Source organism: Schistocerca nitens, chromosome 2 (assembly GCF_023898315.1).
Source record: "Schistocerca nitens isolate TAMUIC-IGC-003100 chromosome 2, iqSchNite1.1, whole genome shotgun sequence".
Taxonomy (NCBI): Eukaryota; Metazoa; Arthropoda; class Insecta; order Orthoptera; family Acrididae; genus Schistocerca; species Schistocerca nitens.
This window is the reverse complement of record NC_064615.1, coordinates 257,383,595-257,407,403: the sequence shown is the minus strand read 5'-3', so window position 1 is coordinate 257,407,403 and position 23,809 is coordinate 257,383,595. Positions and strand designations below refer to the sequence as shown.

At 37.7% G+C, this 23,809-nt stretch overlaps 1 protein-coding gene across 3 annotated transcripts in view; it reads right to left on the bottom strand.

Annotated features, from left to right (window-relative positions):
- Positions 1 to 23,809, bottom strand: part of LOC126235981 (integrin beta-PS-like) — a 251,926-nt gene that overhangs the window by 183,374 nt on the left and 44,743 nt on the right. For all 3 annotated transcript variants that reach the window (XM_049944961.1, XM_049944960.1, XM_049944963.1), the window contains exon 4: positions 1,407 to 1,506. In XM_049944961.1, the coding sequence (XP_049800918.1) occupies positions 1,407 to 1,506 (100 nt within the window). The remainder of the gene's footprint in view (positions 1 to 1,406; positions 1,507 to 23,809) is intronic.

Here is a 23,809-nt window from a genome sequence, read left to right as displayed (position 1 = left end):
TTTTTACTCTAGTTTTATGTAAAGTTTTGATTTTCTTATGACCAGTGTGAATTAGAAGGAATCTCAAAATATCAGGGATCGAATTACCGGGGATCTAATGTTTCACAATTTCAAACAGATTCCCTCTAAACTCAAAAATGTGAAATTACCTTTCAAGGCATGTTTTAATGCTAAAAAGTGAAACTGGACAAAAACAAAAAAAATACGTGTTGGATAATTTTGCCACTTCTACAAACCCACCAAGTTCCATCAAGATTGTTTGTTTACATTTGAGAATATTACCATGTGAGTAAATGATATGACAGTGTAGGGCATATAGGACTCATACTCCATATTGAATTACCTTGCTCAGTCAAAAATAATAAGGACTGCTTCAGGAAGAACATTACCGAATAATGCTGCTGCCAAAATTATATAAATTGATTTATATCAAATGTAACTTTAATTTTGACCACAATTTAATAATCTTGAATGTTATAGCAGTTAACTTGCAATTAATTCTTATGTTGATATTATTCTTTGTCCTCTACCGTACACATCTACTTAAAAACTACTGTAGCAAAAAGATATGTATACTCTGTATTTTACAGTGCATGCATATTAAAAAAATATTGTTACAAAAAAGCATGTGCTTCTTCAACAATTGCTATAACTTGTACCCCATATCAAGAACATAATTTTGTGGATATAAATAAGCAGACAGGATATGCTGAATGGAACAATACATTACCTCATGAAATAACTTCATTGGTGCGTAGGGATCCAAGCAAGACATATTAGTGGCAAATTAAAGTACCTAAACCTGCTGGCAATACAGTAACTCAATACTTCTCCCCCCCCCCCCCCCTTTCCCCATACCCTGTCAATCCCGCCCTCTATGCCCCCCCCCCCTCTCTCTCTCTCTCTCTCTCTCTCTCTCTCTCTTTCCCCACACAACATTTGAAGCAAACTAAATTGCAAAGATTATTAAGGAAATTATAGAATCTCTGTAAGTAATTTGTGAATACTGAATCTAAATCATTAAACATTTTTGAAGAAGTTGAGCAGTTATTTATACTGATGGCTGCAAACAACACATTGAGGAAAAGCCAGAATTGTCACTTGTCACAACAGGTCACGTTGTTTCAAATTTTACTCATAATGTCCTTGATATTTATTATTATTTTTCCCATTGCTTTAGTAACTGATGATTAAAGCTTACTTATCTTTTTCACTATTGACTAACACTCCTATTTTTTCTTGGATTACATTAGTTAATATGCTAAAAATGACAGGAGTCAACATGGAACCATACTATTATAAGCAAACTTAACTGAATACATTTTTCGTTATTTTAGATGATAAACAGAACTGGCAAGGCAATATTTTCTAGCAAAAGAGCTGAGCAGAGGCAAGATTATACTTACAGAAAACTGTTCTGTGTCATTACTGAGAGACATGTGGTTCTTGAAGCTGTATGGCGGAGCACATTTAGTACCATCAGCTAGACTACATGGTACTTTTAAACTGGAAAAGAGAAAATATTTTTCACAGAACTACACATGTTAAAATCAAATGTAAATTTTTAATTTTGGATGATTGTGCACTTTATGTGTGGGGTGTTACAGGGAGAAGAGTTTCAGCTATGTATTTCTAATTTACAAGTACAGAATGACGTGTCATAAAGGCAGAGACAACATTATTGAATGACTTTATTCTTTTTGGAATTAAAAACTGGAATGTGCTTATAAATGAGTACCAATATGTGATGATTTTAAATTACTGTTCATAAGGATAACATTTTTATTTGTTTAGATAAATGTTATCAGCTTACAATGTACAATTGTTGATCAGCCCCAAACTACAGCAGAGTCGCACTAATCCAAATTCTGGTAATCCAAACGTTCGATTAATGTGAACATGAAAAATGTTAGTCTAAGTATGGGAAACTGTGCGGTAAACTGCTGTACATATACACTGTTTTAATTTACACAATACAGTAAACATGTATTAGAAAACTTGGCAAGAAAACATTAGGTTTGAACAATGCATAACAATGAAAGAAAAGCTGCAAAACTTACTAAAATACAGTGGACATTTTATCCCTAGTTTTTAGATGACAAAAACTCAGTCATTGTTTTTTGGCGTAAAGAAGACAGTCTGTTATATGATGCATAGTTGTGCCATCGTCTCATAAACATCAGATCAGCAGGTGTAGCAGTGGACTGTTGCTCCAAATAACATAGTATGAGGTCAAGAGCTTCTGCTGCATCACTGTGTGGCACCACCTCTCCTTTGTTGCTTTCAGGCTCATTGTCACTTCCATCATAGCAGTCCACTTCTTCCTGGTCTTGAGTCACAGCAGCAACTAAATCAGTGTCAGTATGGTACTCCACACATGCCCCATCCACTGCCACCCACTCATCCACGTGTCCTTCACTAGCTTCTTCACATCCAGGGATTGTCTGTATCATTTGGAATAGATTTTCCTCTCCATTTTCAACTAGGTTGTCCTGAAATTCAAGGGATGTCAACAGTTCTCTCCACGATTTTCTTGGAGTATTTTCTGAAATATTCTGCCATGCCTCAGCGGCCCAATGAACAACATTCTTCACATTGGTCTTTTTTATTTTGTCCCACTAAAGGAATGCTATCATATTGGATCAGATTCTTAAAAATTGTTTTCTGTAAAACAAATGGTTGCAGTATGCCCTGGTCCATCGGCTGTAGAAGTGGTGAAACATTCAGCAGCAAAAAGTTTGCCACAATTTCTCCATCACATAATTCCTCAGTGCTGGGGTGAGATGGCACATTATCAATCAAAAGGATTGCATGTGGAGACAAATGATTTTCCTTAGAAAACCGTCAAAGAGAGGGAACAAACTGGCCATGAAACCGTTCTTTGAACAGCTTGCCATCCATCCGTGCTTTTTTCTGGTTGCAATAATATGTGGGCAGGTACTTCATGTTGCAGTTTTTAAAAGCTCTGCACCTAGAAGATTTGCCAATCAGTATTAAAGGCAGCTTGTGATTAGCAGCATTGCTGCACATTAATAAAGTCGCACAATCTTTGCACATTTTAAAACAAGGAGCATGGTCTTCTGCTTTTGATGCCAGGCTTTTTGTTGGCAATGCCCTAATATTAAGGACAGTCTTGTCAGCGTTATAAATTTGTTGGGGAGAATACTTTCCCTCTCTTATCATTTTTTCAAACTCACCCAAGTATTCCTTCACTGCATCCTGGTCAGAAGAAAGCTTCTCTCCAGTAATTGTTAGCTGTCGGATTTCATGATGTTTTTTGAACCTATCCAACCAACCTGTACTCACACTAAAAGACTCATCACCATTCATTAACTTGTTCAGGTAAACAGCCTTCTCCTGAACCAGTGCTCCACTCAAAGGAGTTCCCCTTTCTCTTTCCTGCATAAACCAAAGGTAAAGAGCTACATCCACTTTATTGTACTTGGTCTGTTTCAAAGTATGCCGAATTTCGAGTGTTTTTCCCGAAGATATCGCACAGCACTATTCACGCTTCACTCAGTTCTTCTTCCAATCACAAATGGTTGCTTTAACAACACCCAGTTCCATTGCCAGTTTAGATACATTCTCACCATTGTCTATCTGCTTCAAAGCATTTAGATTTTCTTTGAGAGTTAACGTTGTATGTTTCCATTTACTCATGATGAAAATAAATACACCACTACACCTGAACAAATACAATACAACTGTTATGCACGCCAGTGATCAATAACTAACATAACCAAGTGCTTTGTGAGCCCACTGGCAGTGCACTGACCTCAGACAGTACAAAGGTCTCAACAATGCAAAACAAGAATGGCAGGGAGTGAGAAGTGAGGCATTGTTCCCACACTTGTTCCCATTTGTTACCATGGTGTACCTACTCATCGGCTTGGTATACTTCATTCTAGAAACTCATCACCGTAATTCCAGCTAATCTGAACAAATAGGTAATCTGAACAAGGTCTGGTCCCAATTTGTTCGGATTACCAGGGCTCTACTGTACATTTCTTTGATGGTTTTACATTGTATGTACTTGATGCACAATTTAATTAGTTAGTTATTTGTTCCATAGATGAATTTCATATTGTATGTTATGATGTGGGATGCGTCAACAGAACAAACACAGAACATTTAAAGATAACTAAAAAAAATCATAAATAATATTTATACAGCTATATGATGATCACCTACAGGTTTTCAGGGTTTTTTTCTGTTTTGTTCTTGTATCAGTTAATTATTCAACTCAAGAATTCTCTATGGTATAGAAAGAGTTGTCAAAAGAAAATGTCTTTAATCTTCATTTGAAAGCACTTCTGTTATAAGTCAGGTATTTTATTTCCATGGGTAAATTGTCGAAGAGTTTTATAGCTGCATATTTCACCCCTTTCTATGCAAAAGTTAGATTTGTTCAAGGGTTAATGCACATCATTTTTTTCTTCTAGTGTCTTACTTCTGAATGTCCCTGTTGTTCTCAAATTTAGGGGAATTGTTGACAACAAGATTCGTAAGTGAATAAGTGTACTGTGATGTTATGATTCATATTCCCAGCTGCTTGATGGAATACTTGTGAGATGAATGTGTGTGAATTTCACACTATAATCTTCACCCTCCCACACATCACTATTAAATTTTTCTTAGCATCTTCATTAGTTTTAGATATACAAAAAAAAACTTTTTACTTATCTTCATTTTCCCTTCTTGATGTTGGCTCCAAGTTTCATGTCTTAGGGGTACATGCTTGCGGCTGAATTTTTTATTTAACATTGTGGGTTCCTGATGACTAAATACTGATGAAAATTTGCCTGTTTATTTCTTGAATTTTTTTCTTTGTCACATTATTAAATATCACGTTGTTTTTACAATTTCCATTTAATATTCCAAATTACATTGTTAGTGTTGGTCATATAAATATGTCTGTCTCCATTTGAGGCATGTCCACTACTACTACATTCTGCACTACCCACAATTTTCCAAAGAGTTTACACAGAAATAGAGTTTACATACTTCCTTGACAAAAGAAAAATCTTTACTAAGCCATGTCATTATTTTATAAATGAACCCAGAAATAAATTTAATAATTAGTGCTAGATAGTGGAATTAATAATATGAATTTTAAGTATGCCAGAATTTCTAATTTCAAATATTTCTAAAACAAGAATAATTTTAACCATTAGTACATATCAACCGTTACAAATAAATTTATTTTTAATAATAATAATAATAATAATATTTATTCAACATCGAATAATCAAATACAATCCCTAGAAATAATACAGTTTCAGGACATCATACAGATTATTCTTCTGAATATGTCAGTTTATAAATTACAAACTAAAGATTTGTTTGTATTAATAAATTTTACATTTTGATTGATTTTATGTCTGGTATTATACAATCACGATATTACAAATATTGTTTTTATCAACATTATATTAGTTGTAGGTTACTTAAAACTATGAGCTTGACATACTTATGAAACACTTTTCATACAGATATAATACTCATCTAGGGAATAAAAAGGGTTTTCACTTAGAATTCTTTTTAGCTGATCTTTTAATTTGTTAGTTGGAAGGGTTGTGAGACTTTTTGGTAGGGCATTGGCTAGCTTCAGCCCAGCATGAAGTGCATTTTTTTCATATAAAGCTGTTCTGTGGCTATTTACATGGTATCTGAACTTTTGCCTTGTATCATATTGGTGCAGGTCACAATTGAAATTTGGATTTATTGTTTTCAGAAGCAATATAACTTTCAATATGTACACGCCTATAATAGTAAGCACACCTAATTTTGGGAACAGATTCCAACATGATTCTCGAGGTTTGGCACCACAAATAATTCTGATAACTTTTTTCTGTAGTGTTAATGATGTACTTAGGTTGGCTTGAGTTGTTGCACCCCATATTTCTACAGCATAGTTTAAGTTTGATGAGAATAGGGCATGATAAGCAGTTTTTAGTACACCCATGTCCTTACAATATTTGCTAATCATATTTATAGCAAACACATTCTTCGACAGCTTACATGCTAAGGAATCAATATGCATGTCCCATTTGAGGCTGTCCTGGATTGTAATTTTTATACATTTTAGCCTGAAATATAATACATTGTATACAAAATCAAAGGTTATTTTAGGAAAGGGTGTCCCATTACAACACATAATCCAGATTATTTTGTCTTCTGTGCAATGAATACTATTTGCCTAAGCGAGATGTTAGCCCAGAATATTGTGTCATAAGGCATCAACAAATTAAAATATGCAAAATATGTCAGCTTACTGACATCTGTATCCCAAAGTTGACAATTATTCATATGGAAAAGGTAGCTGATACTAAATGATTTAGCAAGTCTGTTATATGGTTTTTCCAGTTTAAATTCTCATTCACAGGCACACCTAATAACTTAGAATTTTCTACCTTGTTTATTATTTCTTGTTGGTGAACCAGGATAGGTGGAGGGGGGTGGGGGTACTTTTGACAGTAGAAAATGGGATAAACTACATTCTTTCTAAGTTTCAAGCTAGCCCATTCATGTAAAACCATTTAGTAACTGGCAGAAAACATCATTTACTATTTTCTCTGTTGCTACTTCTTTGATCAGCTTCAAATAATGCTTGTATCAGCTGCAAACAAGACAAATTGTGCCTCCTGATTCAAATAAAATGTCAGATCAATAACATAAAACAAGAAAAGTAGGGAACCAATGATCCCTGTGGGACTCCTATTGTGATTTCTCCCAATGGAGATGGTGTAGCATCAATCTCTGTTTTACTCAAACAGCCAATGGTAACTTTCTGCATTCTTTTCCTTAAATATGTATAAAGTAGGCATTTGCTGAACAACATATTCTACATAAACATAATTTCTCTAATAGAACATTACAATCAACACAAACAAATGTCTTTGAAAAGTCACAGTAGATCCCAGTTGATGATATTTCATCTTTTGAAGATTTTATTATATGCTCGGTAAATGTATAAATACCTGATTCATAGGAATGGTCCTCCTGAAATCTAAACTGTGATTGGCTAAGTATCCCATTGGTGTGTTACAGCTCTGGAGTACATTACTTTCTCAAAATTTTGGAAAACAATGTAAGAAGTGACAATGAACAGTAGTTATTGGCATCTGTGGAGTCACTCTTCTTATAGAGAGACCTGAAAGTGGCACATTTCAATTTTCCTGGGGAAACACCATGAGTTAACAATGCTTTACACATGTGACTAAGTACATTGCATATTATACAGCCACAACTTCTTATTGCTTTATTGGAAATTTTGTGCACACCCTATTGACCTTCTGCTTTTTAGAGGCATGATGAGCTTCCTTATTTCAGATGGGGATGTGATATTAATTTTTATTTCATTAAATGTCCTCTGTATTGCTTCTTCAATGTACTGATTTTTCCTCCCTCTTCTCAACTATCTGCACCAATGTGAAACCATTCTGCATTTACCATAGACTGTGTTTCCATATGAAAGTGTTCGTGTCTTGCAGTTGACTCCAAGGCAACTTGTTTTTGTCAAAAATGAACATGACTTCCATCAGTGCAACACTACAAATGTAGCAATGGTATTGAACAATGGAATCCTACAGACAATTTATTAGGCATTTTCATTCTGGACTCTACTCTGCACACATGTTAGACATATACTGTGAATCAGCTGCTCAAACAGCCACATTCACAAGTGTTCACCGCCGCTGATGTGTCGGCCATGCCATGTCCAAACTCATTCAACCCATTCATGCTGCATCTTGTGGTCCAGCCTGCTAGACAATTTCTGGACATTCCCACTGGACCTACTACGGTGCTGCATACAGGTGCTGGGCACTTGTCCATTGTACCACATCAGATTTCATCTTGGTCATCAGCACAATCATTCACTGATGACACCATGCCCATTTCGATGCTCACTCTAAACTACCATCATTTCGCCCACATCAACCCACTTTCTGGTTCACAATTGTTGAGAGCAGCCTCGGTACATATGATACACTGAGTGACAGTGCCAAATTTGTCACATTACTCAATCACATCAGTGAACTCGCTGATGTGATCAGTGACATTATCCCTTCCTCCCCCTCCCCCCCACCACACACAACAAATCTGTGAAATTTGCTCTTCTTCAAAGCAACTCACAGTCACAGGAGCAACAAGTACAACATTTATTCATGAAGAAAAAATGGGGGACAGGACACCTTCAAAGCTTTGTTGCCAGTTACACATGCTAGTGGATTTCAGACTGATGCTGGATCACATGCTCTGGATCCTCACTCCTCAATTTCAACTTGGGATGATTTTGCATCAACATGAATTGCTGGATCACAAGTTAAAATTGGCATACAGAGTCTTTACAATACTACAGGCTGATAACATTGCCTCTGAACATAGCCCATAGGAGTCAAATTGCACCCATTGCCTCACTGCAGCCAAGCCAGACTGAGCTCACTTGACCACCATCAAATTTGATATCAGCTCCACCACAGGGGATGTTGACCTTCATGTGACCACAAGAAAATCCCCACAAGTGGCAACCATGCCCTGCATGCTGACATGTTGATTCTGAGACAGTTCTGCTGGTTCCACATCCAGTTTGTTGAAGCCATGTGGAAGTGCTGCTCACCATGCAACTACCCAAAAGTGATGCAAAGTTGTCAGTAGGTGCACCGGATCATGAAGGCCATGCAAGAACCTTACTTCCCATCATGTTAACAAAACACCTTCCACACCACCATTGCATAGTAGTCTGTATGTGACATGAATCAACAGTATTTACTCACTGACACTGGTTCTGACGTGAGTACCTCACCTCAAGGTCTACCTTCAGTGACAAGTACCTTTCTTGCTACACAACTCCACGTATACAGCTGAGTCTCCCATCCTCGATCTCAATAATGGGGAAATGTTTAATGGAACTTCCTTAATGCAGATATAAGAGATCTGGTGCTTGGTGCTGGCTTACTTCATCATTTTTGGCTGTTATTGGACCTGACACATGGCACTCTGACCCATCAGGTGAGTGGCCACTCTGTTACTGGTATCCTCAGTTATGCCCACCAATGCTCAGCACATCTCTGCCATGTCTTGATTGGATGATATCTACAAGAATGCATCAAACCCCTCATCAAAATGCAACAATTTCAACTGCATTATTTTGGCAAGAAACTGGAATCATTATATTTAAGGGAAAAAGTGATGCTATACATTGTGCAATCTGCCAGGTGTTGGAGGAACTCAACACCCTACAACACTACCTGTATTGTTCTCAGATGTTACATTCACTCACCCCTGTTCAGGATGAATCCCCTACACCATCCCCATTTGATCTCAGCAGGACAATGGCATCCTCTCCGGTAACATCCAAGTCCACCCAGCCTCCACACATGGCTAAAAATACTTCCTGCTCTTGTGTCCTTCACTGTAACTTTGAGTATTCCTACACCCCCTGCACAATCACAGGTATTATTTATGAAACATGGTACTTGCAACTGAACTTTCAACACAAGATTACAACCACCTGAAGCCCTCCTGTTTGCCACAGGTTGCACGGGTTACTACAAAACAAGCTTTGCACCACCAAAGCGAAAGATGATGAACTTTTACAGCCTGGGACTGTGAGACCTTTTGGTAGTTTGTGGGCTTCTACCATTAATATGGCACCCAAGAAACATGGGACAATGAGACTGTGCGAAAACATCCACACAATCAGTGACAGATATTCTGTACCAGATATGCAAGACTTCACTCACTGCACTGCCTACACCTCAGGTTCCAGTATCTTAGCCTGCCTGAAGGCATATCTTCAGATACCAGTGAGTGCAGAGGACACCTTTTGGTTTATATGAATTCTATATATCCAACATGGTCTTAAGAATGCAGCTCAGACTTAGCAGTGGTTAATTGACAGCATTCTGTTAAAACTCCCTTTTTGCTATATCTACCTGGATGATATTCTGATCTTCTCACCTACCCAAACTCTGTGAACTGCATCTTAAACAATTTCCTGAGGCACTCGTCGCCAATAGCATAGTGATCAGTGATGACAAATGCCAATTTCAGCAGCTTGAAGTCATCTTTTGCAGACTAATGATCCACGAAGCTGGCACTTACCCTACACCACAGTGAACCAATCTTACATGCCAACTGCCACTACCATAGGACTTTCACAAGTTACATCATTTCCCTCATGTAGCTACCATTCAGGCACCATTCACAAGGGTTCTCATGGGCAAAAACACTACTGGCAGATACAATAAAAGAGTATCTCAGAAATACTGGTACTCACCATAAAGATGACATGTTGAGCTGCAGACGGGCACAATGAAAAGACTATTCATATAAGCTTTTCGCAAAATGCCTTCTTCAGAAAAGAGAAATGTACACAAATTCACACAAGTAAGCACACGTCACACACACATGACCACTAACTCTGGCCATACTGGAAGAGAAACATGTTGTATGGGAGCAGCAATATGGAGCATGTTGGAAATGGGGAGAGATAGCAGGGTAAGGATGGGGGAAGAGGAATCAGTACTACCTGGCAGAGCATGCAGGAACTAGATGGGCATGATAGGGCTAACAGATGCAGCAATGGGAGGCTGTGGGGGAGGAAGAGGAGGGGGTTAACCAGGGAGTGGAAAGTAGAGGAGCAGATAAGAAGAAAAGATTGGTGGATGTGCTGGCAGAGAGCAGTGCACACGAGGGTGAGTGGAGGCTTATTGTGAAGAGGTGACAGGACAGAGAGGATGGAAACAGATGAGTGGAAGGTGTAGAGACAGTAGGTTTTGGAAGGCTTGGGTTGGGTTGATTTCAGGAGCATAGGTCGCAATGGCAAAGTTCAGAAAAGCTGATGGTCCAGCATAGGATCCAGATGGCCCGGATTGTGAAGCAGCCATTGAAATCGAGTATGTTATGTTCAGCTGCATGTTGTGTCACAGAGTGGTCCACTTTGCTCTTGGTCTCAGTTTGGCAGTGTCCATTCATCCTCTTGGACAGCTAGTTGGCAGTCACATAAATACAAAAAGCTAAACAATGATTGCAACAGATATGGTATATAACATGGCTGCTTTCACAGATGGCCTCTGATGATGGGGTAGTATAAGCCCATTATGGGACTGGAATAGGGAGTGCTGGTTGGGTGGATTGGGCAAGTCGCCCACCAAACCTCCACAACATCCTAGTCCATCTCCAGGCCATTCCCAATCCCAACCCTTTGCCACAGAGATCATAACCTTGTGTAAGGTCCAGGTCCTAGACCTGTCTAATCCACTCACCTAGCCTTATTCCAGTCCTATCCACATTCCTTCACAACCTTAACAACTTTTCTCCCATACACTTCACATGGTCCTTCTCCACCGTGCTTCCTAGTGTTGACCTCCACCTCTGTGATGGCTCCCTCAACATCTCTGTCAACATTAAGTCCACTAACCACAAACAGTACAAGCATTCCAACACATGCCAGCCCTTCCAAACCACAAAATACCTTCCACATAGCCTAGACACCCATGGACAAGATATTTGCAGTGGCAATAATCCCTTGCCTAGTATGCTGAAGGTTTCACAAAGGCCTTCACAAAAAGGTAATGCCCCCTCCCCAAACCTAGACCACTAACAGATTTCCTGTGCCATATCATCATACAACCCCAGGCCTCCCACCAGTGACAAGAATCAACTACAAAAGAATGCCCTCTTGTCACCCAATATCAACCTGGACTGGAACAAATGATCCATATGCTTAGCCAGGGCTTTGATTACCTCTCATCCTACCCTGAAATGAGGGACATCCTATCCAAGGACCTACCCACTCCTCCTAAAGTGGTGTTGCATGACCCACTCCACCTACACAACATTGTAGTCCATCTATGTGTCACTGCCACTCCCAGGGATATGATCCCTGTGGCAGACAAAAATGCAAGATGTGCCCAATCCACCCACCCAGCACCCCATACTTCAGTCCTTTCACAGTCTTATCTCACACCATCAGGGGCCAGGCCACCTATGAAACCAATTGTGTCTTATACCTACTCTGCTGCAAACACTGCACAGCTTTTTATGTTCGTATGACTACCAACCAGCTGTTCATCATTATGAATGGTCACCACCAAACTGTTACCAAAAACAAAATTGACCAGCCATTGGCATGACATGAAGCTGAGCACAACATGCTCAGTTTCAATGGCTGTTTCACAATCTTGGCCATCTGGATCCTTCCCTCTATCACTATCTTCTCTGAGCTATATAGATGGAAGTTATCCTAGCAACACATCCTCCACTCCTGTAATCATCCCAGTCTCAATCTCAGTTTCCCCTTCCTCTCTCCTGTCACCCTCTCCAATTCAGGTCCCCATGTTGCCTTCAGTGTTTTCCCACCAGCCACTAAAATCATGCCAGCACATATATCTGCCACCCCTCCTCCATCACTCCTAGCCGGCAAACTAGATACCTCACTCCAAGCCCTTCCCTACCTCCCTCTCCTTCTACCCACCCCACCTGACACTGTCTCCACCACAGCCAGACAACCTGCCAAGAAATAACAATGTCATTTGTAATGGGATACCCTCCTCTAACATTACCTTTCTTTATATAAATTGCTGATACCAGGAATATTTTCGAATCTCGCTTAGGTGAACATTATCTCAGCTGTTTAACTAAATGAATTTCATTTGATTTTGTATACAATGTATTATTTTTCAGGCTAAAATGCATAAAAAGAAATTAATTTGTTACTATTGATACGTACTAACTCTGTATGTACAGTTAAAATTCTTCTTCTTTTAGAAATATTTGAAATCACGAAACATCTGACACACTTAAAATTCATATAATCAATTCCACAGTCTAATGATAATTATTAAATTTATTTCTGGATTCATTTAAAAAATAATGATATAAGTTGGTGAAGATCCTTCTTCTGTCTGGAATCATACGTAGTTTTAATTTTGGCAGTAAAAATGTGAATTTGTATTCTAAAGTGGAGATTGTGAAGTCAGTGTGACATAGAGGAATGGGATGAAATTGAAAAAATTTGCAGAAACAGAAATTACTTCATCAGTTATTATGTCAATTGGAACCCACACAGTTAAAGAATTTCAGCCTGAAAAATCTACCCCTAAACAAGTAGAACTGCAGCCAACTACGAGAAAATGAAGATAAGTCACAAAATTATTTGTACATCTTACTCCTCTCAAAGTGTTTGAAACAAAGGAATTAATCCTTTTCAAGAGACTGAAAAACTACTGGTTATGTGTGGGAGGGTAAGATTACAATTGTGGGTGTCATCTGGGATCAGTTGACTGATAACGAAGTTTTGTCTGTTGCAGAAGAAGAAAGGTCAGTGATTTGTGTCATTTGCAGTTTATATATGAATGAAGTCCCGAGCATGTGAAGAAAGAAGACCCAAGAACTGCCCAATAAAGTCATATCAACAGTGACGAGATAGTATCAACAATTGTAGTGACTCGTGAATTTTGGCACAAATTCTAGAGACCCTCCACTTTCCACCGTCTCAAACACCCGATATTTTATGTACAAGCATGAGAAACGGGAGAGTGTCTACCTCACGTGGGTTTTTTGTATGCGCAGGATGGACGTGTGTCAAGAGAATGCCACAAGGTGAATGGTTGACCCATGTGGGCAAGTAGTTGCCTCACTCGTCACAGAAGTTACATGACCAGCACTAGTAGCAAGCTCGCCTTACTCCGTGATGGTGCTACATCAGTCATTATTGTGAACAGTTGAATTGTGTAAAAGAAAAGAAAAGACACTTACTTTTACTTACTTACTTATCGGTTGGTAGGACATGTTTTGAGGCATCAAGGGATCACAAATTTAGCATTGGAGGGCAGCGTGGAGGGTAAAAATCATAGAGGGAGACCAAGAGATCAATACACTAAGCAGATTCAGAAGGATGTAGGTTGCAGTAGGTACTGGGAGATGAAGAAGCTTGCACAGGATAGAGTAACATGGAGAGCTGCATCAAACCAGTCTCAGGACTGAAGACCAAAACAACAACAAACAACTTACTGACTCTCTAGATTTGTGGATGGTGGATTTGTGAAAACCTTGAGAGATTTTTGGAACTGTATTTATTGTAAAAGTAATCAATAGTTTCTGATGGACCGGGAATCATTGGATTTACAAAATATGATTCACCGATGTGAAACTGTTATGTGGTGTTCTGTATGTGGAAGTGAAATATAGTAGGGTTGATTTAAAAGTATCCTGAGTGTATGCAATCATTTTAAGAGTAGAGAAAATTCCTCCAAACAGCATCATATCTTCGGAGAAAAAGTTGGGCAGATTGGCGCAGCTGGCTATCCTGAGGAGAAGATCGGCAAAGAACCTCCAAGTACGTCCAATGATGAAGGGGACATGTGAGTCTTGCATATCAGCACCTCATTGCTTCTTCTAGTCGCCGGAAACCACCAGATAATAATGGACCACATGAATTGAAAGAGAAATTTACATCTACAATGAGAGACATCAAAAAGAAAAGGTAAGTACAAACTACTTGTGAAAGTATTTTTTTTTTTTTTAATTTTGACTCATGTGATTGCTAGGAAAATGAATAAAGATTAGGGCAGCAGTGATGTAGTGACAGCTGAGGACATGTTTAAACCAAGTGAAAGTGTAGTCAGCAAAGAAACAGTTAAAACTGATATTTTGCAGTTGATTTTGGCAAAATTTGTGGAAATGAAGATGAATAATAGCAAATATAGGGCAGTTAATGATCAGTTAACAGAAAAATTTACGTTCAAAATGGTTCAAATGGCTCTAAGCACTATGGGACTTAACATATGAGGTCATCAGTCCCCTAGACTTAGAAACTACTTAAACCTAACTAACCTAAGGACATCACACACATCCATGACCGAGGCAGGATTTGAACCTGCGACTGTAGCAGCAGCGCAGTTCTGAACTGAAGCGCCTAGAACCGCTCAGCCACAACAGCCAGTGAAAAAAAAAATACGTCACTACAAGAACAATTATATAATCTGAAAACTGAAAGCAATAGTAAAATGGACAGGGTACAATACCAAATAGACCAAGTTAGTAATCAGATTCCGAAGCTAAAAAATGGATTGTCAGAGGTGTGAATGAAAAAGTTGATGTCTTAGAAAATAAATTTATTGTTTTGGAAAATGAGCTAGTAAGTGAATTTGCATGACAGGTGAAGAATGTTAATGACATTAGAGTTGAACAGAAGGCCATTGTGGAAAAAATGGAACAGAACTTTAGTAGTTCAGATAAAAAAATTTTAAATGTCGAAAACAATAAGCAAACTAATGTAAATGGTTTCAATCAAAAAATTTCAGCAGTTCAGGAAAATTGTATTCACAGAAATCTGTGTTCAAACAATGGTATTGTGAGGTCCAACATTCCAATCAAAAGTTCTCCATCAGACAATTTACATCCAGTGGATTTTCTGCACCACTGTAGAGATAGTTTTGTCTCAGGCATGAGTGACGAACAAAAAATTAAAGTTGTTAAAAGATGTCTTGAAGGTGAAGCTCTGTCTTGCATACATTTAAATTTAAGTCAATGGGAGACATATCAAAGTTATGAAAAACGTTTTTTTAAATAAATTTTGGTCAGAATCTGAACAAGGGAGAATTAAAAGTGAGTTTTTCAATGGTCCTAATTAGAGGAATAGGTACAGTACTCTGAAAGAGTTTTGTAAGAATCAACTTAAGAAATTAACACACCTTGAGAAACCATTTGATGAAATGACATTGACTGATGCACTCAAAAGGAGATTACCATAAAGGTTCAATGGGAGTTAGTACATGAACCTGACGATTGTCTTGAAATATTTTTATGATATGTTGACAGGGTGGATGGAGCAGTAGAACAAAGTATGCACCATAACAACCGGAATGATAGATATCACAATGGTAATAACTACAGAAACAGAGATAATGATAATTTTTATCAGGGTCAAAATGGTAATGGCTATTTGCACCAACTTACGGCCTATATAATATTTTGGGGAAATCAATCAATAGCAGAAAAAGTGTTCCATGCACAGAAGCGAGCAATAAGAATTATGTGTGGAGTACATCCTAGGCACTCATGCAGGGATCTGTTTAGAGGTCTACAAATCCTTACAACACCTGCCCAATATATCTTTTCCCTGATGTGCTTTGTTTAAAAAAACAGCAACTTATTCAAAATCAATAGCTCATACCACAGTTATAACACCCGAAGGAAACAGGATATCCATTATGAGCTAAAAACGAAAAGCATGGTCCAGAAGGGAGTTTTATACAGTGGCACCAAGATTTTTAATGCCCTCCCACCGCACATTAAAGAACTGGTTGGAAACATGCCAAAGTTTAAAGAAAATCTGAAGCAGTTCCTTTTAGATGAATCTTGTTATGGTATTGATGAATTTCTTAGCAAAAACGCATAGAATCTCTTGTTTGGGCTTAAACCTTACCGTGTGACCTCTACAATTGATTAAAGTACAGTGTAACTTAATACAATGCCCAAATTTATGTATGTCTGTATATGACGCCTGTATAACTTAAGAACAATACCCAAATTTATGTATGACTGTATATTCTTTCAGATGTCCTGTATCTTAACTAATATGTAAGGGTATATGCTAAACTTCACAGTTTCTTTAATCTAATGATAAGATCAATGTATCTGTGCACAAATCAATAATCTGTAAAAACCTTGACTTGTTCTATATCCAGGGATATGTTCCCATATGGATATATGGGACATGAAATAAATAAATAAAATAAAAAATAACACAGATATTTTGAACATCAGCAGAACAGGAATTACAGGGATAGCCATGGGCAATTTAATAGGAGAAACAATCATAGAGGTAACTATTCAGGAAATGACAGTCTACCTCAAAGAAGCTCCACAGTTTTGTGGCGAGAAAACACAAGAAGTACAGGACTCCCAACTTACACTTGTAATTAGACAATAATAACAGTATTAATAATGTGGCACATATATCTGAAGTTGAACAGAAGGAACACCAGATTTCTTATTTATGTTTTGATCAAAAGTTTTGGGATACTATGTTTGATTATAATGATGTAGCTGTTAATCACGAACCACAATGTGATAGTAATGAGAATTTTGATGTAGTGTGTAATAATGATTTTTTCTCTTATTCAGAAAACAGTGTTATTGATGTATGTAAAATGGATAATGCCTGTACTGGATTTGAATTAGGTGGTATTTTTGATGTAGATGTGAATGAGAGCTGTGAAATGACTGAGGCTGATAACTCTGAGACTGGTAGCTTATTGCAAATGAATGTAGGTGAGGTGTGTGACCTTGATGGAGATGAGACTTGTGTTGTTAATGATATTGTTGATGAAGCTATTTTGGAAGAACATGATGATGATGATGACAATGATGATGATGATGATGATGAATATCAGTTATTGGTAGATTTTAAGATTATTGAAGTTTCAGAGTTATTTGTGGATACAGGTAAGGTAAGTTAATGTATGTGATGATGTAAGTGAGAATCATGGGATACCAGTACAGTCAAAGCAGTTTTTCATTAATGCATGCAGAGTAATGATCCAAACAGTAAAGGTGAGTTATCTGTGAGCCTAGAGAATAGAGGTGAAAACTTTTTGAAGTTTGTTTGGGACCAGATTGACAATAACATGGATAAATATGCATTATGGAAAAAGTTAGCTGTGTTTAGTCAAAATTTGTATCCAAATTGGTGGAATAAAGTGAAAGAAGATCTAAGCAGGAAGTGTAATTTTGACAGTAATATATTTTGTGTTCCTTCTGTAATAGCTGATATTAGTTGTGCTATTTAACCAATTAAGTGTGTTCAATAGTTGATAAAACCCTGCAAAAACAGTGTGGATGTAGCATTTGATGAAATTGAAAGTGATCTTTTACATGAAGTGTCTAATAACAGAGATGATGATTCAGATTTTTGATGTCTTTACATTAAGATGAAGACTGATCAGTGGGAAGGGAACTGTTTGATTGTAGCCCAATTTGTGGTATGTCTGAACAATTGAGAGACAAGATAAAGTATAGTAAGAATTTTGTGGAAAGGCCCATTGTAGATGTAAAGGTAAGAGGAGCTACAGGCAAACAAAGCAAACTGGAAAAATCTCAGGTACTTTTAACGTTTAGTATAAAAGCAAAACCTTTGAAAATGGATGCTTAGTGATCCCCAGTCTAGGAGAAAATATACACTATGTCTGTAGATTTATAAGATTATACAATTGTGTTTTGATTGTCTGGAATTTAGTGTGTAAGATGATGTGATTTCTAGAGTTCTATCTTATCCATCGAATGAGTTTAAATCTATTTGTAGATTCATAAAACTATATAATTGTGTTTTGTTTGTCATGAATTTAGTATGTAAGATGATGTTATTTTTAAAGATCTGTCTTATCTATTGACTGAGTTAAAATCTGTGATACACTATATAATTATGTTCTGTTAATATATTTGTGCTTTAGAATTTGATACATATATCCCATGAGACTAAATAAGTAGATCCTTTTACAAGGCGTACAACTTTGCTTCCGTTGTTTTTTTCCCCAACATTTGAGGTTTTAATGAAACAAATTGGTTACACATGTATCATTCAAGGTATTTTCCATCACTGGCCACTACTTTCTCCCATCTTTTGGGCAGTGGACAAATCCCGCGTCATAAAAATTGTTCATTTTTAGAAGCGATCCACAAAACAATCCAATTTGTGACTTCTTCATGAGATCGGAAGTGTTGGTCAGCCAGGCCATGCGCCATTGATCTAAACAGGTGATAGTCAGAGGAATCAATGTCTGGAGAATATGGTGGGGGTAGGACTTCCCATTTTAACATTTCCAGTATGTTTTGACCTCTTTTGCAACATGGAGTTGAGCATTGTCGTGCTGCAAAATCACTTTATCATGCCTCTGGCTGTATTGTGGCTATTTGTCTTTTAATGCTCTGCTCAAACATATTAATTGCATTCAATAATGAGCACCTGTGACTGTTTCACTTGGTTTTAACACCTCATAGTTCACGACACTGAGCTGGTCCCATCAAATGCAGAGCATGATCTTGGAGCCGTGAATATTCGGTATGGCTGTTGAAGTGGAAGCATGGCCGGGATATCCCCATGATTTTTTGCATTTAGGGTTATCATAATGAACCCATTTTTTTGTCCCTGGTCACAATGTGATGCAGAAATCCCTTCCGTTTTTACCTCTGAAGCAACAATTCACAAACACACAAATGTCATTCAACGTCTCTTGGTTTCAGCTCACACGGGGCCCAAGTTCCTCCTTTCTGAATCATGCCCATACCCTTGAGACATTTTGAAATGGCTTGCTATGTCACTCCCACTAATTGTGCCAATTCTTCTTGAGTTTGACGCGAGTCTTCACTCAGCAATGTCTCCAATTCTGCATCTTCGAAAACATTCTCTCTTCCACCACTATGCTGATCTAAGACGTTAAAATCACGATTCTTGAAGCATTGAAACCACTCACGACATGTTCTTTCACTAATAGTGTCCTTACCATACATATTTGAGAGCATTCGATGAGACTCAGCTGCTGTTTTCTTCATACTGAAACAAAACAGTAACACCTCCTGCAAATGATAAGAATTAGGCTCGTAAAATGACATTTCCAATCAAGAACAGCTTTATGACGCAGACACAAATCAACTAATGATTGAATGAGGTTATGTTGACTGAGGTCCAAGCTATCTGCCTGTCATCTGCGATCTGTTTCTTTCGAACGCTACTTACCGTTGTCGGTAAGCAAACGGTGGAAGCAAAGTTGCACATCTTGTACAATTTTGAGATGGGACAGTGTTGCTAATTTGTAACGTAAAAATTAGGAATAGTAATTTAGTATCTCTGTGTGTATCACCTTGTTAGTTCTTTTTTTTTTTCATTGCATTTTACTCTGATTATTAATGTTTGATATGTGAACACTTTTTAATCACACCTGGCATAAATATCATATAATTGATTTTGAAAAATGAATAGGGACAGCATATCTTGTGTGATGTGAAGAAGGTATGGAACAGCATATTTAGTACACAAAACAATGTTTCAGGATTTGATGTTAATGCTAGACAGAAAGTTACTTATCCGATGGAGCATGTGATGGGAACTCTAAAAAGGAAACTGAAAGATGTGGGTGGATCCACTCCCCACACTACTGTATGGTTGTACCCTGCTGGACCAGTTGACTTACAAGAGATCATAGGTGCTGTACCAGAGCATCTTTCAACTACATTAATGTTGTGACTGATAGTTGTGAATTGTTAGCTAAGACTGCTAAAAAGAGTGGTATTCTGCATAAATGCATGTTTCTTCAAGTAGGGGGATCAACTTCTCAATATATCATGTAACTTTAAATCAGTATGTATTTTTTTAATCAATTGCAAATGCATCTTCTAGGCTTCTATGTATGCAGATTGGCTTGTATGGACAGTTAGCAAATAGTGTGGAAGACATTTACTAGTATAGACAATATAACAAGATGTATACATGTTTGCTTTCATACACTGATTTTGGTCATCAAGCTACTCGATTATGTCATCATTCAAAGCTATTTATGACTCTGTTTACCTGTATTTATCCTGAGTATTGCAGTATTGTATCTAATTGGAACTTGAGTTGTGGACAGACTCATACTTAACTCTGTTTTGGGTAACTGTGGTCATCGCCACTGTGTATGTGTGTGTGTGTGTGTGTGTGTGTGTGTGTGTGTGGGTGGGTGGGTGGGAGGGTGGGTGCACTCAAGGAGAGCATACAACCATTGATTGAGGCTAGATGCTTCTTATTAAATTACTCTTTGCATATGATCGAATTTATTGATACGATTATAAGCTTTATTCACTTTCTTGTGTCAAAACATTTTTTGCTGGTTTTTACCCTAATATTTTTCCATTATTTTGTCCTTTTATGAATCAACATATCCTTAAATACTCTGGTTTGTGTGGCTGATTGATTTTGTACTATATGCCTACTCATGGTTGAGTATATACTTCTGGTCTGTACCCATTGTTGTGAGTACTTTGAATTGGCTCACTAGTTGTACATTTACGATCTGAAATTTTTCTCTTCTCTTTTGAGGATTTTGAAGGTATGATTGTATGGAAATTAACTTACAATTTGCGGTTCTAATAATTTACATTGTTTTTTTTTATTATTATTTCTATAGTTTAGAGTGGTGTATTGTTGTAGTTTTGACATTGCATTATTTGTCTTGTGACTTGTTCCACAGATCTGAAAATATGAATACCACATCCTGATATATGTATAGATTATGACATGTACAGTAGATATTTTTCTTATGTTTTCTGTAATATGTTATGTATCAGATACTTCTATACATGTGTAATCTATCTTTTGGCAACATTTTATTCACAGATTGACAAGTCATATAATCTGTCACAAAATATTGTAAACATGTTGTTTTCAAATTTTGTGAGGGAGTTATTGTAATGGGACACCCTCCTCTAACATTACCTTTCCTCATAGAAATAGCCGATACCAGGAATATTTTCGAATCTTGCATAAGTTAACATTATCTCAGCTATTTGACTAAATGAATTTCATTTTATATTGTATACAATGTATTATGTTTCAGGCTAAAATTTGTTATAATCAATATGTACTAACTCTGTATGTACAGCTAAAATTATTCTTCTTTTAGAAATATTTGAAATCACGAAATATCTGACACACTTAAAATTCATATAATCAATTGCACAGTCTAATGATAATTATTAAATATATTTTTGGCTTCATTTACAAAATAATGATATAACTTGGTGAAGATTCTTCTTTTGTCAAAAAAGTTTGTAACCTCTTTGCATTGCAAACTCTTTGGAATAATGTTAGTACCGCAGAATGTAGTAGTAGGGGGCGTGCCTCTGATGGAATCAGACATGTTTTCAATTTTGGCAATAACAATGTGAAATTGTGTTCTAAAGTAGAGATTGTAAAGTCAGTGTGATATAAAAGAATGGGATAAAACAAAAAAAGTTATAGAAACAGAACTTCATCAGTTATTAAGTCAACTGGAACCCATAAAGTTAAAAAATTTCAGTCTGAAGAATCTACCTCTCGATGTGAAGACCTGCAGCCAACAACAAGAAAATGAAAATAAGTAACAAAATTATTTGTACATCTCACTCCTCTTGAAGCAATTAATCCTTTTGAAGAGAGTGTAAAACTACTGGTGATGTGTGGGAGGGTAAGATTACACACTGTTAGTTCAACTGGCACCATATAGGGGTAAAGACTGTGTGTGTGTGTGTGTGTGTGTGTGTGTGTGTGTGTGTGTGTGTGTGTGACAGAGAGAGAGAGAGAGAGAGAGAGAGATCAAAAGGATAACTCTGAAAGCTAGCAAGTTTTCTTTTTTCATGTTTGCCTATCAACAACTCAACAACTGCGTATTCATTTGTTTGCTTTGAAGAGCCAGGTGCCATTTGTTTTAGATTAGTAAGCCAGTCAGTCTCCAACTGTTGGCTGTTACACACCTGCAGAGTGGCAAGTTACGTATTTAACAATATAATGAAAATAATAGTTGTTGGTTGGTTGGTTTGTTTAAAAGATGGGGGGAAGGGACCAATCTGCATGGTCATCAGTCCGATAGTTGTTACTCACCATACAGTAGAGATACTGAATCATAGAAATGCACAACAAAAAGACTGTCAGAAAAGCTTTCAGCCAACAAGACAAGATACACACATGCACAGACTCACATTCGCTCGTGGATTTTCCATTGTTTGAAGTTACATATTTAACTTTCTCTCTGTTTTGTTATTTTGTTGGTAGTACATTTCTTTCAGTCCATTCTTGTTTTTCTATTCAAAAGTTGTAAGCTCACATTTTTTGAAACTGTAAAGCACAGAGTCAGGCAGTCTGTAGCACGGTTGTCATTTCTTCTGAACCGCTAGATACACAGCCTCCTTTGATGCCACATCAGGAGGTTAGCAAGTTGCATATTGAAGTTTCTGTCTGTGCTTTTGTAGATTACTTCATCAATTGGCTGTGTTAGAGTAGGCAGGATTTGTGCATGCTGTGTACAGACACAGAAGGAGCTGGCTACAGATCATGAACATTTTTGGCTACAGTCAGCTGTCTTCAGGCTGCTGCCACAAACAGTAGAGGTGGCAGAGAATCGGGTGTTTAGTAAGGGAAACCTGAGGTGTCACTGGTTTCACCTGTTGACTCTGCTACTAAGGCACATCCTAGTGTACCCAACATGGTGGATCTGCCCTCATAGCATGGTGAGTGGTGGGAGGTAATGTATTTGCATCAGTCGAGGTGGAGGGCTACTGTGGAGACGTCAACTGGCTTCGCCTATTCTCCCTGTGAGTGGACAGGTGGCCATTCCTTCAGTAGAGTCCAAGTAGGAACACAGGAGCAGGGATTTGCTGCATGTAATGGAGATCTTTAGGAAAACAGCATTCTGTGGGCGAGAACATCAACCAAGGTATGGACGAGTCCTTGCCGAAAGCTATCGAATATGCAGGATGTAGTCATCTGCAAGTTATGGCTCATGTTGACACCAGTGACATCTTTTGCTTGGGTTCTGAGGCCATCCTCAATTCACACAGGGGCCAGTGGAAGTGGTGAAGGCTGATGGCCTTGCGTGTGAGGTGCCGGCAGAGCTTGCAATTTGCAGCTTTGTTCCCAGAGTTGATTGGGGTCCTTTGGTTTGGAACCAAATGGAGGATCTCAGCCAAAGGTTTTGTCGACACTGTGACTGTCTTGGCTGCATATTTCTGAACCTGTGTTATTCAGTGGGGAACTGTAGAACTCCCCCTGATAGGTCAGTGGTGCACTACA